Raw genomic sequence first — 17,861 nt, 5'->3', positions numbered from 1 at the left:
TTCATCTCTCACAAAGGACTCTACAAAGGCTCCAGATGTTTACATACAAACCATCGTACATCCCTAAATTCATAAAGCATTTTGAGATCCTTCATAAACTGGCGAACAAATTACTTGCCAACGCCTGCTTTTATTTCTCCAGCAAAACTCCTATCAAAGTCAAGGAGAGTTCAGCCTGAGTATAGATTGGATCTGGACCAATAATGCTGTTGTTACAGAGCTCATTAGGGGGTACTTGTCACATACTGTATTAGAGAGTCCAGTGTCACCCCACGGAATGGGAATATCACCCATCTCTCTCTCTCCCACAATCCCCTTTCGCTCAAAGGATGCAAGACAACCTCTTTCGCCCCCCAAGCTTTGTCCTGATGAAAACCTTTGCCCAAGTTAGCCACCCACTTCAAGCAGGATGCTGCCTTGCATACTGTCAGTGCCATGCAAGGCAATCATTAGAAAACACACACACACACACACTCGCCCACCCTTCCAACGCCACAGTCGAAATATTTCTCAGCATCCTTATTACCCCACCCTCCGCAGTCCTGCCTGCCGTGCAAATAAATACCTTGCTGCACTGCAAACAATCCGCAAAGAAGGGGAGGCGGCGGCGGCTGCAGCAGCAGCAGCAGCAGCAGCAGCAGCAGGGTCCACAGCGCCAGTGCCAGTGCCAGTGCCAGGGCTGCTGCAGCTGCAGCAACCAGCACTTACCCCAAGCGCAGCCTCTGGCGCTGCTGGAGCTGCTCAGAGGCAATAATAACAGCCTGCGTCTCCTTTAACACCAGCTGGCGAGTTGCCGGCTCTGCCCCGGGGCCTGCTGGGAGTTGTAGTTCCCCGCTCCAGTGGCCTGGCTGGAGACCTGGCCTCCTGAGAACTACAAGTCCCAGGGAGGGCTGCGGGGCCTCCAGATCCTGCCTGCCATCCTTCTCCCTCTGCCGTGCCGACCCTCGCCGGGCTCGTCCCGCTTCCCCCAGCCCGCGCCGGGGACAGGGGCCCGCGGAGCGCGGGGCCAAGGTGGGTGCCGCAGTCCCGCCGCGGGCTGGGGTGTCCCCGAGGAGCGGGATGCTTGCGGGGCTGGTGAGTCCCGGGGCCCCCTCCCGGCCCTGGGCTCTGCCCCCGCGGGGACTGACTGGGGGCTCGAGGTCCCAGGCTGGTGCTGTGCGTTGTTGGGGACGGCGGTGCCCCGCAGCCCTGGACTAGCCCTTGGGATCGCCACAGCCCCGTGCCAGCCTGCGCTCCCCCCGCCCCCAGGTGAGTGTCCTCACCCCGCTCTCGCAGAAGGGGAAACTGAGGTGCGGAGCGGTGGAGCGACTCGCCCAGGGCCAGTGGCAGAGCGGGGAGTCGAGCCCGACTCCCAGCCCCTTCTGCAAACAAGCAGACAGCATTGCTGCTGGGTAATAGTAGCAGTCTGTAATGTGGGAAGGAAACCTTAAGGCACTAGGGACCCCCTAATTCCCTAATAACGCTAGTGCTTTGGGGTCCTTATACACATCCCCCTTCTCAGTGACTGACTACCCAGTGTGAACTGAAATGATGATTGGGGTTCGTTAGCAACAGCTGCCTCCATATACCAAGCTGTGGACCTGATTCTCCACCCACACCAGTTTTACCCCAGTGTAACACCATTTGAATTACTCTTGATTTACACCAGTCTGTGAGGAGACTCACACCTTGGTTAGTCTCTAAGGTGCCACAAGTACTCCTTTTCTTTATACAGGGCTCAGTTTGCTTTGCTTAGTACTGGACTGTGCCCACCTTTGGTGGTTAATAACATATAGGTACAGGCAGAGAGATGTTGTCCATGTATAGAACCAAGTGCACTTTTTGCTGGTAAGGTTTAGTTTCTGATGACAACTGGCAGGTTAGTTTTGTTTTTTGTTTGGTCATCAGTTAACACACAACTGCATCTCTCTCTCTCTAACTGCATTCATTGTGTCAGTGATAATCTTATCTATGATGGCAGGGCTGCCTCTGGAAATGGTTGGGGTAGGAAGGAACTAAGTAACCACTCAATTAGTAGGTGTACAAACTTAATATGTCTACCTACACTCAATTGTCTACCCAGCAATTCAGCACAGGAGATAATATAGTATCCCATTGTAGCTACCCGGAGGATTTTAGATGGGTGGAATGCAGTTCCCCATGGGAAATTTGGCCAGGACTTTGAAGAGCATGTGAAATGCTTTATTAAGAGTATGCTTAAGTTGATGGGGGGGGGGGGGGGTTTGCTTTAGCTTCTTGAATATATTGAAGGTTCAGTTTGGCAGTTGGCTGCTTCCTCCCTAAATATGTGACTTTACAAACCAAATGGAATGGTCCCCTGAGCCCATTTCTGAGGGGTGGGTCACATCAGAGCTGTGAGTTACAACTCGGCTTTTGCCCTGATCCTCAGATCACTTTGCAACTGGTTCTTTTCTCTCTCCTCCATGATCTCTTCTCCCTGCCCTCCTCCCAACACCCTCAGCAATTACTGAGCTTCATTTCTTTCTCCTCTTCTCCCCCATATACTGATTTTTTCACTCCTCTGCCTCAATTTGACCCATTATTTTACCTCTGTCCTCTTCCCCCACCACCCCCCCCCAGTGGGCTCCAACCCTGTCTTCCTCTCCTTTGTCCCCCACCCAGGGCAACCCTCTGCTTGGTTTCAGTATCCACAACCTTTATCCCTTTGCATTTAGCTCTACCTCTAAGCAATAAGTGCCAGCGCTGTGGCGAGAACCAAGCGCTGCTTCTGACCGCTTATGATGCTTTAAAGCAGTTTTCTATGCACTTCTTTGGCACTTGATAATGCTGAGCCACTCCTCAGGGTTAAATTGATGAGGGATTGAGGAACGGTGCAAAGCTGACTGCTAAAGGCAAGGAAGTTGGGGAATGTGATGAAATGAACATTCATGCTTATGTTGCTTGTGTGTCTGTTTTGCAGAGAAATTTCTCCATGTCTACTTGGGGAAAGGGCTTTCCAAGATGAGGCCCTGATAATACCCACCATATTTTCCTCTAAGCTCTCCAGTCTCTTAGACCAGTGATCTCAACCTTTTCCAAATCGTGACGCTATGTAACAACAAAATAGAATTTGAGGACATCCCTTTCGTCTGGCCATAAAGAAAGGGAGGATGGTCATGACCAGCCCTGGACCTGCTGGGATCTTCTGATATCCTCCTCCCCTCCCCCGGTCAAGATCCCATGTGCTAGGCTAGGCCATTTCACCCAGATACAGGGTGAGCAAGGAAAGAGGTGAGGGCCCTGAATTAGTGACTGCCTTGAAAATTCCTCTTGCACAAAATCAGACCTATAGCAAAGACAGGGCACATGCAGGTTTAGCGAAGCAGTTAACTACTGGGGCCCTCTGTCTTTCAAGATAGATAGCTCTTGGTGGAAATAGTGCTCGTATTGTCCTGCATTACTGGTGCGGGTGAGCATGAGTCTTCCACAATGAGCTCAATCAAACTAAGCCCACGCAAATATATACGGGAAAGCCTGCACTTCAGGACTTGAGGCAGATATGAGTGAATGGCCCAACTATAGTTGCCTGCCATCCCCATTAAGCTATTCTCTGCAGATGCTGTTTTAAATCCTTGCTTAAAACCTACCTCTGCTGTGATACCTACAGATCACTGCCAGCTGGCATTGGTTAGGTAAGTGGTGAGCTGAGACTTCTATTCTTCTCCCACTCCTACCTTGTTGGTCTGTCTTGTCTACCTGTCACACCCTGCCTCGCACCTAAACTGTAAGTCCTTAGGGACTGGGATTGTCTTTTGTGGTGTTTGTCTGATGCGCGCCTAGCACAATGGGGCCCTGATCCTTCACTGGGGATTCTAGGCATTGCTAATAATAATACTGTTTTGAATGGAGATGGGGAACAAAGCACATAGATGGAAACAGTCATGGTGAGTGCTCAACAGCAGAGAGCATGAATGACAGGTTAGACTGAGCAACCAGATCTAGATTTCAAAGCAGAGCGCTGTTGATCATAGTATCTAGGTATTTTGTAAGTATGGGAATTTTTACCTGAATTTGAAATAGGGTATTGCATGGTCTCAGTTCTGATGCACAGTTTTAGAGCCCTGTTGGCAAGTGACATTTTAATTAATGAATGCTAAAGCAACAAAATAAAGCATATAAGACCAAGTGAGAGCAATGCATTCTAAACATGAGAAACGTTGGCACACAGCCCAAAACAGAACAAGCATAATGCCTCTAATTATTGCCTTTGAACAATCGCAACAGCACTAATATTTCATTTTAATGTACTCTAGTATGAGAATGAGACCAGAGCCTAATAATTGGAACAACCATGTTTTCTTGTAAAACCACCACATTTAAAGTCTTCGCTGCCCATGAACAGATGGTCAGAATTTTTTCCACAGCTACCTATTAGATGGAGCCAATCCATTCCTTGCTACTGCAGAATTATTCCCTGTAATACATTTCTTCGCTTTTCTTCTTTAAAATGACCCAGGAGATTGGGATTCCACCTCTTGAGCATTATTCCAAAGGCTAATAGATCTTAGTCTGGATGTTTGTCCTGATACTTAGCATAAATGTTCCATTTCTTACTTTCATTTTATAACCCCTAGTTATATACTCCATTGTACCACCCTAAATAATTCATTTCCCTTGCTGGTGTATACATTGCAGACTGTCTGGTACCCTGAGATTTCTCTTAAACTACCCATATTTAGCTCTCTTAACTTTTCATTATCATCCAATGCCACCAGTTCACAGATGCCTGTTACTTTACTGCTCTGAATTTCTTCCAGTTGTGTTAAACTCCTCCTGGTGAGAAAACGCCCACAGCCTGTTACTTCTCTGTTCTGAGACAATGCCTCTGCAGCCCAAAATGCTAGTGGTCTTTTTTCCCTCTGCCACAACACATTGTAGATTCATGTCTAATGTTATCACCCCCTTTGTCTCTCTTCGCATGACTGCTTTTCATGGGTCTCTCTCCCAGTGAACACTCATATTTGTCCTCAGAGGTACTGACTTGCATTTTTTTCCAGACTGAAACCTCACTTTGATACTTTCTAATCTGTTTGGTTGCCTCTGTCTCTCCTCACTGGTATTTGCAATTCCTCCCTATCTGGTATCATGCAGATTTCATTAACATTCTCTAGACACCTTTCTCCATAGCATCAATGAAGATGTTCAACAGGACCAGACTTGTATCTTGTGGTATCTGACTAGGCACCTTCTCTGACTTGATAACATGCTGTTTTACTATTGTCCTTTGCTGGTCCTGTACCTAGTTTTAAGCCATATCACTGTGTTCTACCAAAGCTAATTTGAATGAATTTTGAGTAAGATTTTGTGGTCCACTGACACTGTATAAAATGCTTTACCAGGATCCAACGAGATTGCATGTGCCACTTTCCCTTTCTGCATTCAGGTGCAATCTGACCCATGTAAGAAGGCCCTTGTGCTAATGAGGTGTCCTACTGAATTCAATGAGACTCTGGCTGCATTGATCAGATTGCTTTTCTTGCTAGAATTAAGCTCCAATAATGCAGTCAGCTTCGTCTGGCAGTATATACTTTTTGTAAGCCCATCCTACATGCAGTTGCTTTAAACCATTCTGATTTGCTGTCTGCTAGTATCTAGGGGGTTGAACACGGTGTAATATGGCGGCCATCCCATCTGTGCATTTCCACACTGGGGCTGGCAACAGCAGAGTAAAACTGATGCAAGACTAGGCATTTTCACTCTGTTGCTCCTGCTGGATAGCGTAGTACAAGAGCAGTGGGGTGATCCACCCACAGAGCAATCTGAGTTACACAGTTGGGAGAGAAGAGATGAGCTAATGTGCATCTTCCACTGGCTCAGCAACCTGTTGTTTCCCAAGCAGTAGAATGATATTCATCAGTGTTGCATGAGTTTCACTCTGCTCCTGTTAGTGATGATGTGATCCAAGAGTAGAGAGGGGAAGTGGGATACAGGGAAGGAGTGGAGATGGGAGCACACAAAGATATGGGGAGCAAAAAGACAGAAGGGTAAGCAGTGAGGATCAAGGATAGAAGATAGCTGGCGTGGGATGTGAGACTTGTACGGAGCGGGGCTGGCCTGGTGGTCTATGACAGCACTTCCATATTCAGGACCAAGCTTGCTCCCTGTGCCAGTAAGGACTGTGACCACTGCAAGGGCTGGGGAGAGGAAGAGATGGGCCTTTTTGCAGCTACCTCAGGCCAACCGCAGGAGCAGCAGAGGGAGCTCCACTATCCATGACAAGCCCACCTTGACCGAAGGGAGGGTCACATGACCTTTGGAAGATGGAAAAGAGATGGGATGGGGCGGAGGAAGGGAGGAAAGGACAACTGACAGAAATAAAAAAGATATTTTTAGGGAGGAGTGGAAAAAAAAACACACACAAGGAATGGGAAGAAACTCCAACACAGAAAACACTGAGAAAAATAATGAAACAGCTTAATTTTAGGGGAAAGATGGGATCAAGGAGTCTGTCCCCCTGCAAGTACAGGACTTAGGCCTTTGATGGAGAATGTATTGGGTATTAAACTGATACTGCACTGATTTTAGTCAAAGGAATCTGGGAAATAAACTCTTTCCTCTGCAACATTTGTAAACATTATTGCCAAGTCAAAAGCAGTAGGACTAGAAGAAAACTCCATGATATCAAAACAGAGACATTCAGGCTATTTTCTATCTAATAAGCTTTTCCCACAAACAGATTTTGACTTTGATTTGTTTTTGCTAAAGGAGGTCAATGTTCTGAAGAGTGCTCATAAAAACCCATCAAAGATGCCGTTTCAAAACTCATCAGAGCTAGCAGAACTGGAGTGAGCTCCTATGGTTTTTTTTGTATTAGCAGATCATGCATACCGTATGTCCTGGCTCTGTTCAGCAAAGAGGCTGCAGTTCGGTATTACAGCCTACAATGGGCACTACAGATCCAGTGCATGTCTCGGTCATTCTGTTCCAAGAGACAAGCTGTCTAGTGACTTGAGCACAGGACTAGGAGTTGGGAGAGAGAGATTTCTGCTACTGAAATGCTGCATGCCCAAGGTCATACAACTTAAACTTTCTCTGCCTCGCTGTCCAAATAGCAAGTCTGAAAAATCAGGACACTTTTTTAGGGGGAGGGAGGGGAGAGGAGATATAGTGGCATATATAAGACAAAGCCCTAATAGCAGGACATCTGGTCACCCAAGTGAAGATAATGCTATTTACTTGCCTCCCTGAGGTTAGTTACTGATTGTACTGTGAAGTGCTTCGAGATCCTTGAATAGCAGGGGGCTATAGAAGGGCTAAATATACTGAAGTGAGATTCTGTACTGGTGTAACCCACTGTTCAGTGTGTGTTACGTGTCCCCACCCCACTCTTTTGGCCCCCATCCACAGAGGATAGTGAGTCTGTCACAGCCCCCAGCTACCAAGCCTGGCTCTTTAGCTCAAGCTATAGAGACTCAGACTTTAGCTCTGGAGGTCTCAGGCTCCATCCCCAGCATGTCAGCCAAGACAGCTGTTCTCACATTGTGTGCTGCACCTGCTGAGGTACATAGAGAAGAGGAGACAAAGGTGCTTTAAGACACATTTGCACCTTCCCAGTTCTGGGCTGGTGTGACCTAGGCAGCCTAGAGAGCTGCTCCAAATTTCAGCAGTCTTGCCTAGGTTAGCTGTGACTGCTCCATGGTGTCTGCTATGGAGATTCCCCTCCACTTGATACACCAGGTGTTCTGGGCCTTGTCCAGGATGGCCGACAGCTGTTCTCGGTCATGCCTGTCCTGATGGAATGCTCCCCCAGCTGGCCAAGGAGCCACAGCGGTGTATAGACAGTGGGGACAATCTCTCACTACGTTTTTATCTAGAAGTCTTGAGCCCCTTTCTCAATCCAGTTGGACAGGCAGGGAGTTCTTTATTAAGGTGACTTGTCCCACGGTAACCTGGGTTCCATATTTCATTGTCTGCAAAAATACATGACTGGACTGAATATTTTCTTTTGTCTTTGCTAAAATTAATTGTTGCTGTTTCTAAGGGTTTGTCTACATCGAGAGTTAGTGTGTGGCAAGATGAGGTATAATTCTAAAGCGCACTAGCCTGCCATGCAATAATTGACTCTGTGTACTAAAAGTTTCGTAGTGTACTTTAATCTGCTGCTGTTTGAAACCACAGTAGATCAAAGCACAGTATGGAATTTTTAGTGTGTGTCACCAGGGTCCACGTGGACAGTGAGTGTGTGGCTGGTTATGACACAGTAGATTTACATACCAGCTTCCTGCACACTGTGGCCATATAGTCAAGCCCCAAGTTGTGATGTGGTAAGTCTCTGACTCGACGAGAATCTAAGCGGCAAAGAGTCTGTGGCACCGTATAGACTAACAGACGTATTGGAGCATAAGCTTTCGTGGATGAATACCCCCTTCGTCGCATGCATGTCAATTAGTTATCTGCACTTAGTTATCCTGGGTGCATCTGCTGAGAATTGCTGCTGATCCAAGACTGAGTGCCATCTGCCCACCTCACTTCCTTCATAAATGCTACTGAATGGCAGTTAAGTCCTGCATTAGAAGTACTATATAAGAGCTAGCTATTATTTATTATTACATTAGCTACGTGCATGATCCTGATAGTACAGGATGGGGCCCACACATCATGCCCGGGTGAGGAATTCAGCAAAGCAGCAGGCTAGACTGCCAAGTCATCCATTTCATCTGCCTTTAGTTAATGTTTACAGGGAAAGTGAGGCACGAGGCCCATTTTCATTCTCAGCCTAGGGTCAGATGTGTTGGTCAATAAGGTCAAGTCAGTGGTGTGTCCAGCAGCTAGTAACTAATTAAATGTCATTTGCACTGGGGTTTTTGGTTGTCCTGGGCTGCCAGATAATCAGATTTGTCTTGTTTGTACAGCATTGCAAAGATAGGAAGCTTTATAAATGAAATGAAAAGTGGAAACGAAAGCAGACATTGGGCCCATTGTATGCAAATTCCATTTTACAAGACAAGTGGCTACAGAGTGCAAAAAAAAAAAATCTGAAAACTTAATCCGCTTTGGGGTTTTTAAAATATTTTCATGTCTTAGTCAATCCAGAAATCTTTTTTAATTGAATCCAGTGTGTGCAAGAATTAGGATATCCTGGGAGACCGACATGCTCTATTTGGGATATAGCTGTTCTTCATGTGGACTTGGAAGTAACTACCTTCAAGGATGAAAGAGCAGGTTAGTTTCCATTCAATCTTTGGCCCCTTCCACTCAGACTAACAACAAAGGGGCCAGTTACGTTATGTCCATTGGAACTGGATTGAGAGACCCTCCCCAAACCTCATATTATATAGGGTACCAAACAGCCTTTGTGTCAGTATAAACATGGGTTGGATTTGAACCAGGACCTAGAGAGAAAAGGGTCTATATCCTATCGCTAATTATCTGAACCAGCCACCTTCACTTTATAATCCTTGACACTCAATGGTGCCAAAGTGAAGATTGTCCCACAAACTGAGTGAAAACATCACACTTTTCTCTTTCCAACTAGTCAGGGCCAGCAAAGAGGGTGAGAAATGTGGTGATAACACAAAGGAATGGGCTTGTTCTCTGTGTTCCATATAGTAGGATATGGTGATTTTATTCTTTGATTAAACTTTAAAAAAAAAAAATTCATCCTGGGCAGATCTCTGGAATGTCACATTTCATTCATAACAATTTTTTACAGCCAGAGTATCAGTTCTTGGGAAAACTCATAGCTGTCAATTGAACTGCAGAGCCAGGGCAGGCCACCCCCTCATATAATTTTGACTCATCTCCTTGCTCTACATAAGCAGAAAGCTGTAGATAGAATTCTTCATGAGCAGTGGAATATGCTGACACTTCAGTGGAGAGCAGGGTTTAAGGTTGGGGAAAAAATAGTTTTATCCTAGGAACTAATTTTTTTTTTCACGAAACATTCCATTGTAGCTAATAATGGGAATGTGCCACAGGTACTGTGGGGTTTGTAGTGAACTGTGTCTGTCTATATGCCGGAGTTCTTCTTGCCCAACTTTATTAAATACGTGTGGGGCTGGTACTAAAGCTCAAGGCCTTCATCTCGAGCTATACACAGGCATCTAGCCAGTGATCTTATACGCAAAGAGCTCCGCAGGCTCAGAGAGCTGCTATGTGCTCAAGCAGATCTGATTCCTTCCACCCATTAATGGGTTAATGTACATCACGGGTTAATGGAATGTCAGGTATGAGGAGGAAGGCTGTACTTGTGGTTTAGACAAAAGGCTGGGAATTGGATCTGGGCTTTTGCAATGGCTTCCTCTGTGACCTTCGGTAAGTTGCTTAGATCAAAATGTAAGTGCCCATTAATGAGGGGTGTCTCCCTTCTTGGGTGCTCAGCTTCAGATACCTAACACCTTATCTTAATCAGAGGTGCTGAATGCCGGCTGCCCCTGTTGAAGTAATGCGTGCACAGTGGCTCTCCAAAACCAGGCTGAGTCTTGAGTTGAGTGCACACACATTTTAAAATCGAGGCTTTAGTTGCTCTGTGCCTCAGTTTCCTCCTCTGTAAAATGGAGATCACAATCACCTGTCTCACAAGGGTATTGTGAACCTTAACTTACAAATGTCTGCAGGTGCTTGGAGATCCTTGGAGGAAAGGAGAGAGGAGCACAGTTACTGTCATTGGTATTAGCCAGTGGAGAATTGATTTTACAGCGTAAGATCATGTTGTCGCTATGTGTATTAATATGACTACAGAGCCAATAATGGTGGCACAGTATCTCTCATTATTCCATATTTAATTACTGAAATGCCTCCACGCAAAGTGTATTCTACAGGGAGCAATGTGGCAGCTGTCTATGGAATGACCATACGTATTGCAGCATGAGCTTGTAGAAGACAGCTACCTTGTATCTCTGGATGGGAGGGGGAGCCATTGATTAGACTGGACTGGGAACCCCCAGCTAGAAGGAACATGAAGCTGAGGAAAGGAAACAGTAGATTGAGCACCAGATCCTCAGCTGCTGAAAATCCTCATTGACTGCAGTGGCACTACGCTGGGTTAAATTAGTTGGAGACATGGTCCGGAATGTTTATGAACGATGAAACCTCTTAGACTGGGATTGTAATGAACCTTGAAGAACTGGAGAGCCACTTAATTATTGCATGGAGCCATATGTGTTTGGCAGCACAACATCCTGACTGTGCATTGCGACGTTTGTGTGATTAGGACTTGTCACCATCGCACACTTGTGTAACATGGTGAAGACAACACAAAGCAGTGTTGTGATGTTCTGCTATGGTAACTTCTGTGGTTCTGGTAACACCCTTGCGCTCTAAATGGAGCACATGCAGGGAACACCAAAGATATGCAAGTTTCCTGATCTCTTATTTCTTATGTACCCCAAACTCCTGTGTGGCTCAGTGGAAGTTTTGGGTGCACGAGGGATATGGGATTGGGTGGACCCAGGATGAAAACCTGGCCCTACTGAAGTCAGTGGGGCCAGGATTTTACCCTCATTTTGGATGGGAAGTGATGGAAGCACCTCACTTAAGACCATTATTAAAATGAACTGGAAAAAGCCCTTCTGAATATCTGTTGGGAGACAGATAAAAATTGTCTTTCTCTCCCATATGTCCAAGATGGCCTCTAAAACTTTACCCATCTCTAACTTCTGTGGTTTTCATAATGATATAGACATAGAAATAGATATATATCCTTGTAAATCAAGGATATTCCCCAAAGTGGCTGTTCTGAACCCCTAAACATGTTGTCTTGTTTTCCCCCCCCCCAGTATTATTCCCAGCATCGTGACTTTTTCATCATGTCAGAACCTATAACTCTCAATGTTGGAGGAAAACTGTACACCACTTCCCTGTCTACCCTGACTAGTTTTCCAGACTCCATGCTGGGTGCCATGTTCAGTGGAAAGATGCCAACCAAGAGGGATAGCCAAGGCAACTGCTTCATTGACAGAGATGGCAAAGTGTTCCGCTACATCCTGAACTTCTTGAGAACTTCCCACCTGGACCTCCCTGAAGACTTCCAGGAAATGGGCTTGCTACGACGGGAGGCAGATTTTTATCAGGTCCAGCCACTGATTGAAGCGTTGCAAGAGAAGGAGGTGGAGCTCTCCAAAGCTGAGAAGAACGCCATGCTCAACATCACCTTGGATCAGAGGACACAGACAGTTCATTTCACTGTTCGGGAAGCGCCCCAGATCTACAGCCTGTCTTCCTCCAACATGGAAGTATTTAGCGCCCACATATTCAGCACGTCATCTCTGTTCTTGAAGCTCCTGGGTTCCAGACTTTACTATTGCTTCAATGGCAACCTGTCTTCAATATCCAGCTACCTGCAGGACCCCAATCACTTGACCTTGGATTGGGTCGCGACTGTGGAAGGCCTGCCAGAAGAGGAGTACACTAGACAGAACTTAAAGAGACTTTGGGTGGTACCAGCTAATAAGCAAATTAATAGCTTCCAGGTATTTGTAGAAGAGGTGCTAAAAATAGCCATGAGTGATGGATTTTGTGTGGATTCCTCCCACCCGCATGCCTCTGATTTCATGAATAATAAGATTATTCGACTAATTCGGTACAAGTAGAAATAGCCTGTTATTATGGTATCAGGATAGACGTAACCAAACACAGTGTTTCATTTTAAGACCCACTTCAAGACACTGTAACAAACAGCCTAATATAAAATCATGTGATAATGTGTACTAAGACTCACTAACTGTGAGTTGATTTTCCTATACTGAATTTACCAGTGACCTTTCAGAATATGTCTATAGTCTAGATGGATGGAATGCTGTCTATTGGCTTGAGCAGGGTCTAGGAATTAAGGAGTCCTGGGTTCCATTTCTGCCTCTGCCACTGACTCACTGTGTGATTGTGGGCAGGTCACTAACTTCTCTCTGACTCCGTTTTCCCACTGGAAAACAGGGATAATAATACTTAACCTACTTCAAAAGAATTCCGTGAGGCTTAACTAATGAGGTTTACAGATCGCCTTGAGATTATCCAGTGCACTGTTATAGAGCTGCAGAGTTGTCGTAAGTGCAGTGGATTTGATTCTCCACCATGTTGCACATTGTGTAGCCAATTATACCTGGCCAGAGTGGATGTAGAATGCTACCAGGTCACCAGGATAGAGGTTTCACACACACTTTACACAGGTATAAATGACCATGAAAGGAAGCGGAGAATCTGGCTTAGAGTGTTTAAACTGAAGTCTTCTTTTCCCTGTAATGAAGCCTCAGTCCTATTCTTCTATTGGAATAGCCATGTTTCCACGGGGCAATTTGTATCACAAATGACAAAGGATGCCATGGCAGACAGAATAATGCTGTATACGTGGGTTTTGTTTAAACATGCTGTGGATACACTTAAACCCTTACCAATTATGCTCTAATGCATTAAAGATAACTAGATTTGGTCTTTCTCATAATGGTATGTGTGTCTGGAGGATACTGTTGAAAACATTTTTTGTTCTGGAGACAATTAAGAGGATAGAGAGTGTCAGCCCCAAATGTCTTCTAAATAGTTTGAACCACATCTACCCATACCCCACAGCTTCTCTTTGGGCACATGCTCCCCAGGGGAGATGGGTAATGAAGCATTAAGGGCCGAACGAAACATAGTTTGCCTTTTGGAATATAAACCATCCCTTCTATAAGATTATGCATGATATTTTCTAATTACTTTTCTTCAGTAAAGACCAGGGGCCTGATTCTCCTTTGCCTTGCACCTTGTGGATGAGAGGAAAGCAGTGGACGTGTTGTTCCTTGACTTTAGCAAAGCTTTTGACACGGTCTCCCACAGTATTCTTGCCAGCAAGTTAAAGAAGTATGGGCTGGATGAATGGACTATAATGTGGATAGAAAGCTGGCTAGATTGTCTGGCTCAACGGGTAGTGATCAATGGCTCCATGTCTAGTTGGCAGACGGTATCAAGTGGAGTGCCCCAAGGGTCGGTCCTCAGGCCGGTTTTGTTCAATATCTTCATAAATGATCTGGAGGATGGTGTGGATTGCACCCTCAGCAAGTTTGCAGATGACACTAAACTGGGAGGAGAGGTAGATACGCTGGAGGGTAGGGATAGGATACAGAGGGACCTAGACAAATTGGAGGACTGGGCCAAAATAAATCTGATGAGGTTCAACAAGGACAAGTGCAGAGTCCTGCACTTAGGACGGAAGAATCCCATGCACCGCTACAGACTAGGGACCGAATGGCTCGGCAGCAGTTCTGCAGAAAAGGACATAGGGGTTACAGTGGATGAGAAGCTGGATATGAGTCAACAGTGTGCCCTTGTTGCCAACAAGGCCAATGGCATTTTGGGATGTATAATTAGGGGCATTGCCAGCAGATTGAGGGATGTGATCGTTCCCCTCTATTCGACATTGGTGAGGCCTCGGCTGGAGTACTGTGTCCAGTTTTGGGCCCCACACTACAAGAAGGATGTAGAAAAACTGGAAAATGTCCAGCGGAGGGCAACAAAAATGATTAGGGGACTGGAACACATGACTTATGAGGAGATGCTGAGGGAACTGGGATTGTTTAGTCTGCAGAAGAGAAGAATGAGGGGGGATTTGATAGCTGCTTTCAGCTACCTGAAAGGGGGTTCCAAAGAGGATGGATCTAGACTGTTCTCAGTGGTAGCAGATGACAGAACGAAGAGTAATGGTCTCAAGTTGCAGTGGGGGAGGTTTAGGTTGGATATTAGGAAAAACTTTTTCACTAGGAGGGTGGTGAAACACTGGAGGGAGGTGGTGGAATCTCCTTCCTTAGAAGTTTTTAAGGTCAGGCTTGACAAAGCCCTGGCTGGGATGATTTAGTTGGGGATTGGTCCTGCTTTGAGCAGGGGGTTGGACTAGATGACCTCCTGAGTTCCCTTCCAACCCTGATATTCTATGATTCTGTTTTCCTTGTTGGGCCTGTCTTATAGTAGGTTGCTTCTGGGTACCCATCTCGCTCTGTCAATCTGTTTCCTCACTTCCACAGGTGAGTATTGTAGTTTTAAGAATGCTTGATAAAGATCTTGTAGGTGTTTGTCTCTGTCTGACAGATTAGAGCAAAATCGGTTGTATCTCAGGGCTTGGCTGTAGACAATGGATCTTGTGTTGTGTCCTGGATGGAAGCTGGAGGCATGTAGGTAAGTATAGCAGTCAGTAGGTTTCTGGTATAGGGTGGTGTTTATGTGACCATCACTTATATGTACTGTAGTGTCCAGGAAGTGGATCTCTTGTGTGGACTGGTCCACCCTGATTGAATTGGCCCTGACAGCACTGGTTCTCCACTTGTAAGGTAGCTCCCTTCTCTTCATGTGTCAGTATATTTACACCTGCATCTGTAATTTTCACTCCATGCATCTGAAGAAGTGGGTTTTTTACCCACAAAAGCTTATGCCCAAATAAATCTGTTAGTCTTTAAGGTGCCACCGGACTCCTCATTGTTTTTGTGGATACAGATTAAGACAGCTACCCCTCTGCTCCTTGGGAAGAACTCCCTGATAGCTCCTATCCTAGATAACATTAGGAGTAGAGTGGTGTGATATATCCATGGATTCTAAAGGAAGCTATGAGTCTAGGAATGGGCTGCTGGGCACCCTCTCCCCTATTTTCTTGCTTCTGGCTTTAGGATTTTCTAGTTGGCTAGAATTTGTCCCAGATTTGTTAAGAGAGCTATGCTTTTGACTTACTGCTTTCTGAAAAATATCATAATCTGTTTTATTTCCTCTAACTCTTACAGAGTTTATTGTGCATTTTAATTTTAAATTTGTTTCACTTTTTTCTGACTATAGCTATGTTCTGAATAATGTCACTAAAAGTGTATTTTAAAAATAAGTAAATAAAATATAACAAGTGGTGCACCAGATTCAGTGAGGGACATAAATTTGTTTGCAAATGAAAATGTAATGGTATTTTCTGAAGTTGTAGTTTTTTTTCCCCCTCTCTAGGACTTTACATAGTACATTATCATAATACTACCACCCAGGAGGCACTAGTTCTGAGAGCTGCACTAGGAATTCTGCAATACCTACCCAGAAGGCAATGCAACCAAACTGGTTTAGCATAATCCTAGTGTGGACATGAAGCAGAAGCACAAGCCATTTTAAACCCTAGGCTATAATCTAGGCAAGTATGGATACATTTGACCCTTTAAGGTTTGATCCATTATACTGTGAACAATTCTGTCCTCTAGCACTGATTCTTGCAAAGATACTGCAACACTGCTATTCAACCCATGGCTCTTCACAGTCTCTAAATTTGAGCAACCACCTATATTATGTTGATGTAGCAGTTGCATTGAAGGAAAAGAAGTCAATTTAAATACTATTTATATGATTTGCACCCACTAGGTGCTTTCTAAACGTGTAATAAAATGGTTCCCTCCTCCAGAGAGCTCACGAGATGACATCAAGTGTCACCTTCACACAAACACACCCAGCCCTGTAACAGTTGGCAATTTCTTGTAGGCCTCCAAACCTATTAAAAAACATCTCACAGCCACCTAGGGCTTTAGTTGTACCAATTAGTTGCAACTCCTGGGAATAAGTTCTTTAGCTCAGCTCCAACTGAACAGTTGTATTCCTTAGTGGTTTCTTTCTAATGATGACAGGAAGCCATAAGCATTGCAGCTGCAGTGAGTTCACACATAAATGGTTCTGGGCACATAGGATATTATCTGGGTGGGAAAAGGGCTGTTTTTTCCACCAGCTTGGGGGAAGAAGCCTGCTGCTCTCCTGCCCAGTTCGGCTCATCATTATCCTTCAGAGCCTGCGCTGCTGCTGGGAAGGGCAATCGCTGGAATTCTGGAGGCAGCTGCATATTAATAATTATTAATGCAGCCTTGCAAAATTGTCCTTAAAGTATACTGGCAGCAGGTAAAATATGATTGATTCTCTTCCTTTCCTGGGGGAGTGATTATAATAGGGGAAGAGAAAACTAATTAGTTTTTAGTCCAGTAGGCAAGTAGAATTTTGCAAAGGTGTAATAATTATTAGCACTTACAAGATGCCCTAATCACAGCAGGATGCGTTTATGGGTGTGGTTAGACTACATAGCTGCTGCCCACCTCTAAGGGTTGCAGGCCTAACATTTCATGGCTGAAATCCTTTCCTATCTCATCCTCATCTAAGTCAAGACAGTACTTGGGTGCAGTGATGAACTGCCAAAAGTTGAAGAACCGGTTCCTTCAGTCGCTCCCGGTCTTCGGCAGCACTTCCGCAGCAGGTCCTTCAGTCGCTCCGGGTCTTCGGCGGCACTGAATGACCTGCTGCCAAAGTGTCGCCGAAGACGCCGAGTGAGGGACCCACCGCCAAAGACCCAGAGTGCCACCGGGTGAGTAAAAATTATAAAGGGATTCTCAGGGGAGCCTCCCCAGCCGACAGCTTAGGCAGGCCGAACAGGACAGGTCCCCCCCGGGGCCACCTGGTTCTAAACTGGGTTCAAATTTTAACAACCGGCTCTAGCTCACCACTCCTTGGGTGGGAGACCAGGTAAAATCCACATCATGTTGAAGAGTGCTGCTTATGCTCCCCTTCCATGCCTACTGGTCATTTAGTCCAACCCCCTGCGCAAAGCAGAACCAATCCCCAATTTTTGCCCCATATCCCCAAATGGCCCCCTCAAGGATTGAACTCACAACCCTGGGTTCACCAGGCCAAAGCTCAAACCACTGAGCTATTACTCCCCCCGAACCAATACCCGAACGTGATACTACTATCCATTCATTCAAGACTGAAGCAGAACCCACACTACAGACACACATTAGCGCCTGCGCAGTAGACCTGTCCCCAGGGAGCGTTCAGCGCGAGACCGAGGGAACTCAAGAGCTAACGCACGCGTAGGGCGAAGTCTGCAACTGTCCCGGGAACACGCCAGCAGGGGGGACCGGTGGCGCATGCGCGATGTGGTCGCAAGGTTATTTTTT

General features: G+C 45.7%; 2 protein-coding genes across 4 annotated transcripts in view; one reads left to right on the top strand and one right to left on the bottom strand.

The window, feature by feature from the left end:
• The window catches only part of USP35 (ubiquitin specific peptidase 35), a 63,801-nt gene extending 63,027 nt beyond the window's left edge, over positions 1-774 (bottom strand). The window contains exon 1 of the mRNA XM_074955567.1: positions 566-774. The gene's annotated coding sequence lies outside the window, so the exon portion shown is untranslated. The remainder of the gene's footprint in view (positions 1-565) is intronic.
• Positions 775-901: 127 nt separating this feature from the next.
• KCTD21 (potassium channel tetramerization domain containing 21) lies at positions 902-15,795 on the top strand. Of its 3 annotated transcripts, XM_074943069.1 has the most exons (3): positions 1,048-1,248; positions 9,057-9,162; positions 11,718-15,795. In XM_074943069.1, the coding sequence occupies exons 2-3, from the start codon at positions 9,151-9,153 to the stop codon at positions 12,528-12,530; spliced, it is 825 nt and encodes a 274-aa protein (XP_074799170.1). In that variant the 5' UTR covers positions 1,048-1,248; positions 9,057-9,150; the 3' UTR covers positions 12,531-15,795. The 3 variants fall into 3 exon arrangements, with proteins under 3 accessions (XP_074799184.1, XP_074799170.1, XP_074799176.1); XM_074943083.1 differs by lacking the exons at positions 1,048-1,248; positions 9,057-9,162 and adding an exon at positions 902-1,011; XM_074943075.1 differs by lacking the exons at positions 1,048-1,248; positions 9,057-9,162 and adding an exon at positions 10,197-10,254.
• Positions 15,796-17,861: the final 2,066 nt, after the last annotated feature.

The sequence above is a fragment of the Natator depressus genome, chromosome 1, assembly GCF_965152275.1.
Source record: "Natator depressus isolate rNatDep1 chromosome 1, rNatDep2.hap1, whole genome shotgun sequence".
Taxonomy (NCBI): domain Eukaryota; kingdom Metazoa; phylum Chordata; order Testudines; family Cheloniidae; genus Natator; species Natator depressus.
This window is presented reverse-complemented; position numbering and strand designations above follow the sequence as displayed.